Source organism: Vipera ursinii, assembly GCF_947247035.1.
Source record: "Vipera ursinii genome assembly, chromosome: 9".
Lineage (NCBI taxonomy): Eukaryota > Metazoa > Chordata > Lepidosauria > Squamata > Viperidae > Vipera > Vipera ursinii.
The window spans coordinates 10349786-10358721 of NC_139523.1; the positions used below are offsets into that span (position 1 = coordinate 10349786).

At 42.1% G+C, this 8936-nt stretch overlaps 1 protein-coding gene across 3 annotated transcripts in view; it reads right to left on the reverse strand.

The window, feature by feature from the left end:
- Window positions 1-8936, reverse strand: part of STPG1 (sperm tail PG-rich repeat containing 1) — a 226672-nt gene that overhangs the window by 28200 nt on the left and 189536 nt on the right. For all 3 annotated transcript variants that reach the window (XM_083369803.1, XM_083369802.1, XM_083369804.1), the window contains exons 3-4: window positions 3502-3660; window positions 2294-2397 (exon numbers count right to left, since the gene is read on the reverse strand). In XM_083369803.1, the coding sequence (XP_083225929.1) occupies window positions 2294-2397; window positions 3502-3577 (180 nt within the window). In that variant the 5' untranslated portion in view covers window positions 3578-3660. The remainder of the gene's footprint in view (window positions 1-2293; window positions 2398-3501; window positions 3661-8936) is intronic.

Below are 8936 nucleotides of genomic sequence, written 5' to 3' on the forward strand. Positions count from 1 at the left end.
ATTCACTTCTTTTTTTTTCTTGATTTTAACTGGTGTGTAGCCCTTTTTGGCAACCTCCTAGAGACCTTGGTAGCTGTTGGTATATAATTTCAAAATAAACTCATTTATTTACATTTCATGTGTTAAGAAAAAGTACTTTCCCCCAGTAAGAATATTTGTGTCTGTGTAAAACAAGGTAATATTAAACAGCCTCTTTTTATAGGCACAGAGATTAAAAAACAGGGGAAAAGTCATCACACCTTTGCTTCTGGAAAGAGAACAAAGAACTTGGTCTAAAGAAGATGTCCCCAACCTTTTGGACACCAGGGACCAGTTCCATGGAGAGAGGTTTTTTATGTTGCCTGCGTCCCACGGATGGGGCTTTCCTTGTTTGTGCAGACCGGTTGCTGGCATGCCGCAGCCCGGTACTTGTCCACGGACTTGGACTTGGGGACCCCTAGTCTAAAGGATGCTGGTGGTTTGTTCCTCACAAAGGTGATGAATTTTGCACTAAAATTCAGGTTTTAAAAAAATGTCTTGAATTTTTTCTCATATACTTACGAGAAGAGATGGCAATGATGTAGGATTAGATTTTTCATCTTTTGACTCATGGAAGCACCAGTGTGGAAAACCGCACTTTAAAGCACACAGACACACACAGACACACAGACACACACACACACACACACACACACACACACACACACACACACGCACAATATGTGTCCTGCTTCCTCCCTTAATGCAGTTTTGAAGAACTTGGGACTCCTCTTTTGTGAAGCTCTACTGTCCTCTACTGGTCAAAAGGGAAAATTATAATGCCAAAATAGAAGAATCTTGCTTTAAATCAGGGGTCTTCAAACTTGGCCCTTTTATGACTTGTGGACTTCAACTCCCAGAATTCCTCAGCCAGCATGCCTGGCTAAGGAATTCTGGGAGTTGAAGTCCACAAGGCATAAAAGGGCCAAGTTTGAATACCTCTGCTTTAAATAATCTGACAGTCTCAGCTTCTTTTCCAAATGATTGTTTCCCAGATTCTTGCTATAAACCATGACTATTCATTTGGAATAAAAACCAAGTTGGAGATCTGTTTATAGCAGATGTTGTGAGTGCTCCATCACTATAGAGGTTTTAAAGAAGAGACTGGACATCCATTTGTCTGAAATTGTGTAGGGTCTCCTGCTTGAGCAGGGGGTTGGACTAGAAGACCTTCAAGGTACCTTCCAACTCTGTTATTCAGTTGCATTGTGTTAAAGGCCTTGAGTTGGCTTACAAAGGCTGATTTTTGGATCTTTATGTACCTTCTGTATCCAACAGACCAGTGTTTCCCAACTTTGGCAACTTTAAGATGTGTAGATTTCAGCTCCCAGAATTCCTATGCTGACCGGGGAATTCTGGGAGTTGAAGTCCACACATCTTAAAGTTGCCCAGATTGAGAAACACTGCAACAATACAGAACACCATTTCCCTCCAGCATTATACAACAATCAACCATGACTTAACTTAAAGAGAACATATACCAGGGGTAGGCAACCTTGGCTCTTTTATGACTCGTGGACTTCAACTCCCAGAATTCCTGAGCCAGCATGGCTCAGCATGGAAACCTCTCCTTTTCTCCTCAGCATAGCTGGCTCAGGAAATCTGGGAGCTGAAGTCCACGAGTCATAAAAGAGCCAAGGTTGCCTACCCCTGACATATACTTATCAACTAACAATCAGTCACCGACTGTTCACTGACAGGAAGTTCAACAAGCACTGTCAAAGAACAGCATGTTCCCAATTTGCTGCCCATTCCATACTTGTCGACATCAGCTTCACACAGGAAGCAACCAATATCTGGATAAGAACCACCACATCATCCGCCAAATAAATAATTCCCTGATTGCAAGACACCAGTCACTGACAAAACTATATTGCTCACAAAACCATCCCATTGACATATGTCAACCAATCAGCTAACCAACCAACTCCAGGTCTGATGAAGTTACCTACTAGAGCAGGGTGTGCAGCCTTGACAACTTTTAAGACCTGTGGACTTCATCTCCCACAATTCCCTAGCCAGCCATGACTAGGGAATTCTGGGAGTTGAACTCCACAAGTTTCAAAGTTGCCAACGTTGGACACCCGTGTACTAGAATAATGAAAGCTCTGCAACACAAAATCCAGTCTCCAAGAACACCAGTTACACAAAATGACAACCCTCAGCTACACAGACATGCAACCAGGTAACATTCCCTAATAAGTCCCTTCATAGATCATCTCTGGACTCAAAGAGATGTATAAAAGTCAGGAAGATGAAACAGAACACTTCTTACCTCAGAATACTGAAATCTCTTTGCCTGAGAATTGAAGCCCACCTTTTCAGTGTTGGGAATCACTTTGGCATAGAAGTTGAGAGGGATGGAAGAATAGGGTGCATCTAGGAAAGAAAATCAATGAGCATCTGGTGAGGATGGAACAAACCCAGGTTCAAATTTCTGCTCAGCCATGAAACCCATTGGATGAATTACAGCTTTGAAGCTCAAATTTAGCATTGTTAAGGAACTGTAGTGTTTCAAAATACCTGCCTACAGGTAGCATTTGACTTACAAGTCAAAGTTACAATAGCAATAGCACTTAGACGGGTGTACCACTTCACAGTATTTTACAGCACTCTCTAAGTGGTTTATACTCAGCCTATAGCCTCCCAACAATCTGGGTCCTCATTTTACTGACCTCAGAAGATGGAAGGCTGAATTAACCTTGAGCCGGCTGCAACGGTTACAATGGCATTGAAAAAAGGGACTTATGACCGTTTTTTACACTTAAGACTTTTGCAGCATTGCTACAGTCATGTAATCAAAATTCAGATGCTTGGCCACTGACTCATATTTACGATGGTTTGCAGTGTCACAAGCCAGGTTGCTAACTTAACAACTGCAATACAAGTAGTCCTCGACATACGATCACAATTGACCCCAAAATGTCTGGTGCTAAGTGAAACATTTGTTGAGTTTGCCCCATTTTACGATCTTTCCTGCCACCGTTGTTAAGTGAGTCACTGTAGTGGTTAAATAAGTCAAACTGTTGTTAAGGGAATCTGGCTTCCCCCTTTGAACACTGGAGCGCAGGGCTGCTGCAACAGTCTAGCTCAGGGGTAGGCAACCTTGGCTCTTTTATGACTCATGGACTTCAACTCCCAGAATTGCTGGCTCAGGAATTCTGGGAGTTGAAGTCCATGAGTCATAAAAGAGCCAAGGTTGCCTACCTCTGGTCTAAGTATAAGGATTGGTTATCACTTTTTTTCAATGCCATTTAACTTTGAACAGTCGCTAAACAAATGGTCTTAACTCAAGGATTACCTGCATTAGCCTAACATCACTATAATAGAAATATAACATACGCTATCCTGTTTTCTCTTCAGACAGTATGAATATCTTGTTAGGGCAGACATAACTCTTGGTGCAATGGATTAAGCTATTTCCAAACTTCCCACTCTCTGGTCTGGCTTCTACCTGGGCAGTATTTAAATTCCATGTCTTACCTTTTTCAGTATTTTCAGGAGTTCGATTCAGATTAGAGTAAGATTTCGTTGGGAAGGGCTGAGACAACGAACTCATGTCAAAGTTGGTCTCTGTGACAGACAATTATTGCAAACTTGGAGAATGGATCCTTCCTCACTCCATCCCCGTGCTTCTAAAAACTGAGCAAACACATCACATTATTACAACCAGGTAAGATCAACCAGGTAAGTTCGAAAGCACGTAAAAATGCAAGTAGAAAAATAGGGACCACTACGGTGGGAAGGCAACAGCGTTCCGTGCGCCTTTGGCGTCCAGTCATGCCGGCCACATGACCACGGAGATGTCCTCGGACAAGCGCTGGCTCTTTGGCTTTGAAACGGAGATGAGCACCGGCCCCTAGAGTCGGAAACGACTAGCACGCATGTGCGGGGGAACCTTGACCTTTACCTAAGATCAGAAAGGGAGCATTTTATAGCCACCAGAAGCCCAGAAACATTTCACTGGCCCAGTTCTTTCCAGTGAGTGAAGGGGGTGGGGAAAGATATCTGCTTGCTATTTGGAAATCGTCCATTTTGCCAACTAAGACAATGTGTCAGTGGCAGCATGCAGTTTCAGTCTGGATGGTGGCACCAACTACGAACGTTCTGTTCCTGCTTCATCCCATTACAGCGTTTCTCAACCTTGGCAATGTTAAAATGTTTGGACAATTCCCAGAATTCCCCACCTAGCATGCCTGCACAGTCCAAAGCTAAGCAGGGCTGGGCCTGGTTAGTTTTTGGATGGGAGCCCACTCAGAAGTCTCCCAACTGTAGGCCAGATTGCAAGCCGGAAAATATCATGGTGACAATAAACAAACTGATACAGTAACAAGGAAAACTGGATGGGCACATCAGTAAAATCAGTCAGCGATGCCTTCCTTGCAATGCGTAAGTGTGGACAACGCTGCGTTTGAGACCCATTTCTAAAACAGGTGATTAATTTATCTTCCTTTGCAGATAAAAGGGTGAGGGCTGCAGCTGAAAGAACTATGGTACACAACAAGTACTTTTTAATACACCCTCACTTGATTTTGTTTGGCATGCTCCCATGTAACACCTCTTCTCCGCGAGCTGCATTGGCTTCCGGTTGCCCTCCGGGTGAGATTCAAGGTGCTGGTGATGACCTATAAAGCCCTGAATGGCTTGGGTCCGGGATATTTGAGGGAACACCTGCTGCCAGCATCAAGTTCCCTTCGTCCAGTGCGCTCCCACAGGGAGGGTCTTCTCAGGGTGCCACCGGTAAGAGATTGTCGGCGGGTAACACCCAGGGATAGGGCCTTCTCAGTGGGGGCACCTGCCCTTTGGAACCAGCTGCCAGTGGAGCTGAGGACTGCCCCCGACCTCCGTTCATTCCGCCGGGACCTGAAGACCTGGCTCTTTGAGCTCTCTGGACCAGGCTGAGGATTAATCTTATTTTAACTGGGGTTTTATTTATGCAGGGACAAATATATTTTTTTTTAAATTTGTTTTTAACTTTTGTATCTTGGTTTTTTAATCACCCTGTAAACCGCCCTGAGTCCTTCGGGAAAGGGCGGTATATAAATGTAATAAAATAAATAAATAAATAAATAAATAAGTTGGTGTTACCTAGAATTTTAGGCTTCATTATGGGCTTTTTAATAAGGGTGACATTAACATTTTAGCTTGGCATCCTTGCCTCTTTTTGAAGTTCAGGAAACCATGTTTTCTTTTTAGCCAAAACCATTTCTTCTTTACATTATATATATTTTAATCTCATGAGCCTAGCTTGAAGCTTGAGAATTGTATCTAGGAAGGTCTCTGCTACTCTGAAAAACACCAGAATTTACTGATATGATAGCAACTTTAGAGACAACCCCTAGGAACTAACAACCATAAAAGGTAATTTGTAAATAAGGGCAGGGGGAGATAGAATTAGGGTGGTGGGAGATGTAATCAGGGTGGAGATAATGTATTCACTTTGTATAGGTTGTAATGAAATGATTACGGCATAATTATTAAGCCAATGAAGAAGAGGTGGGAGGTAAATTTGTAATGGCAACAGAGAATATAAAGAACAAATATTGAAGATTTAACACAGGGGTCTTCAAACTTGGCCCTTTTATAACTTGTAGACATCAATTCCCAGAATTCCTCAGCCAGGAATTGCAAAGGAGTACAAATAAATTACCATTGTTTTCTCTTGGAAGTTTTGGCTAGTGATTATTTATTTCAACTAAACAACGAATCCCACATTAACATTTTAAGTTGGCTTCCCTGCCTCTTATTGAAGTTCAGAAAACCATGTTTTCTTTTTAGCCGAAACCGTTTCTTCTTTTGGTACACAAGAATTTGCCTTTTCAGCAAGTAAACAAAAGGGAGCAAATTCTGGAAGTCCTTCAGTACATTTGCAAGTGTTAAGAAAGACACAAGCTCATCTAAAAACGGGCGGTGACATAACCCATAAATTTGCCAATTGTGCAATTTTATCTAAGATTGGTGTTTTCTATTGTCCAGCTCTCACATCTAATTAATGCCTCTGATTATTCAATTTGTTGCTTTCAGAAGCTTTGCATATAATGAATGTATCTCTAATGTATTTAGTTCCTATTATTTTTAATATTTCATTTTTTAATGTTTTGGCTTTTGCTTTTACAGTGTTGCAAAGCATCCACAGCCATCTGAAAACAAGAAGGATGGCATATAAATTTAATAAGTAATAAATCATTTGTTTCTGTACCTTATAAAAAGACTTGACATCCCCTCACCTTAATAAAACTTTTCATTTTGCCTCAAAGGTTCATGACTCTTCAGCTGTTTTCAGGAGGGGCAAAGAAGCCATCTTGGCAAAGTCAGTCTCTTTCCCAAATTCAGGGATTACATTTTTTATCACTTCCACGTCAAACCTGGAGCCTGAGTTTTAAGAATGGGGCAGAGGCAAAATCCAACAGGTTTTCTGAGATATTGTGATTCAATCCCTTCCGTGCCACTTTCTTGACCTTGGATGACACTTTTCCTCTGATTTTGGGATGGGGAATGTGTCTGGTTTATAATTGGATTGGGGGAAGGGGTTGTTTGATGAATTATTTGGGCCACATTTTTGTCAGAAGGATTTTGTAAGCTCTACACTAGAAAAGGGCCGTGGGGGCTGCCTTGGGTAGTGGGGCTGTAGGTTGCCCACACCTGTCTTAAGAATGTAGCTGAGGACAATATGCTCATCATGGTTGCATGGACAGATTTACCTGGAAAAGGCCCCCTCCTTGCTGCCAATTGCTTACCTGGTTCCCAGGACTACCTCTAGGCAAAACGCTGCAGCATGTATACTACCTGTTGCCCTAGGCAACCAGAGAACAAAGGCAGCTCCTCCAATTCGTTCCACTTTTACTTCCGCTAGCTTCAAAATGGACCAATCACAGAGCAGGTCTCTGGAGAAACTTTTTCTTCCAGACTCAGCTGCTGGGGCTGGGTTGCTTTCTTGGGAAGGCAGCAGAGCAGCAATTTTTGAAAGGCATCCATACTTTGCAGCTTTCTTGTCTTATTTTATTTCATTATTTTTTTATTTTATTGTTTTGTTTTGTTTTGTTTGTCACACTCCACACAGCAGCTGGCTGCCCTTTAAAATGTCCATTTATCTTAATAGGCACTCGTGTTGCCTCTGCAAGCACAGATTAAAATCCTACCAATCCCAATAAAACAGTGGTTTCTTATTTTGTTTTTTTAAGCAGGTAAATTTGATCCTAGACTTTCTCAAGCTGGGTGATTGACTCAAATCTTATGGAACTGTTTTATTTTTCAAGTGCCAGATGACTCAGATATTTTCTGTGGTGGGTGGGTAAGGATTGACTTTACTGTTGTTTTACTTAGCTTGTTAGCTGGCAGCCTGGGTTCAAGACCCGAACACTGCATGACGGGGTGATCTCCCATTACTTGCTCCAGCTCCTGCCCACCTAGCAGTTTGAAAGCATGCAGATGCGAGTAGATGAATAGGTACCACTTTGTTGGGAAGGTAGCAGCATTCCATGCACCTTTGGCAAAAAGCCATGCTGGCCACATGAACATGCTGGCTCCCTCTGAAAGAAGTGGAGAAGAGCCCTGCCCCCTGGAGTCGGACGTAACTGGCAGGGGAAGCCTTTACCTTTATCTTATTTACTATTGTTATTCCTTTGTTAAATATTCCTTCTGATATTTTGAGATTTCACTGATATCTACCAAACACAGGAAAAAGTCCAATCATGATTATAAACCCTCCAACACCTCATTGAGTAATAATGCATCATGTCCGAGATAAGAGTAAATGCCAGCAATATATCTTTTTGTAGCCTAAGTGATTAGGTTAGTTTGTTGTTATAGAAGTGGATAGCATTTACTAAATAAATAAAGTAAAAAGTTGAGGATGTAACTGTATTTTGTACTTTATTACACTGAAAAAGTTGGAAGGTGATGTTTTTTTCTTTCCCTCTTACTCTACTCTTTTTCCTCCCCGATTCTCTAGATATCTTTGTTTCTATTTGTATTTTATATTATAATAAACTTCAATAAAAAGAAGAGAGAAAAATCTACCTATGTAGATGACTTGATGTCACATAAGTTACAACTAGGGTGCTTTCTAGTGATTTTCCATCAAAGCAGGTTGTTCAACCTCAAGAGAAGAGAAGATTTGTAGCTCAGGCTTGAACTGTAGGGCCTTTGGTGCTCTCTGAGCTTAGTGGTTTTCTTGCAGATGTTGCACCGATGATAATGAAACCGATGGGTAATGATGGGTAATGCTGCACCGATGGGTAATGAAACCGCTGCAATATTTGAGTGCTTCTCACACAGAAGAGGGGGGTCAACCTATTCTTCAAAGCACCAGAGGGCAGGACAAGAACTAAAAGAAGGACACTCATCAAAGGAAAATCCAACCTTAGAACTAAGGAGAAATTTCCTGACAGTGAGAACAATCAACCAGTGGAACGGCTTGCCTTCAGAAGCTGTGGGTGCTCCATCACTGGAGGTTCTTAAGAAGAGACTGGACAGCCACTTGTCTGAAATGGCATAGGGTCTCCTCCTTGAGCAGGTGGTTGGACTAGAACAGAGGTCCCCAACCTTTTGGGCACCAGGGACCGATTCCATGGAGTGTCAGAATCCATTTATATCACATTTCATAAATGTATAAGTAGAACAATGTGCTTATTCTAGGGATTCTGCCATCTCTCCGAGGGGGGGGAGAGAGGATGGTTACTTAAGGCGATCTTCAAACAACACGGAAATGGTAAAACTGGGGGAGGGAGGGGGAGACACAGATCTGGATCGCATCTTCATTTACAACTGAAAAAGGAAGAAGCAATAACAATAAAAACAAGGAGAGTTCCCTTTCCCAGGGCCTTACACCTAAGCAAATGATGAGAGCCTGACCAAATGGATGAGGGGAGGGGCTGAAATGGGAATGCTTTATATAGGATTGAAATGTAACTTTGTTA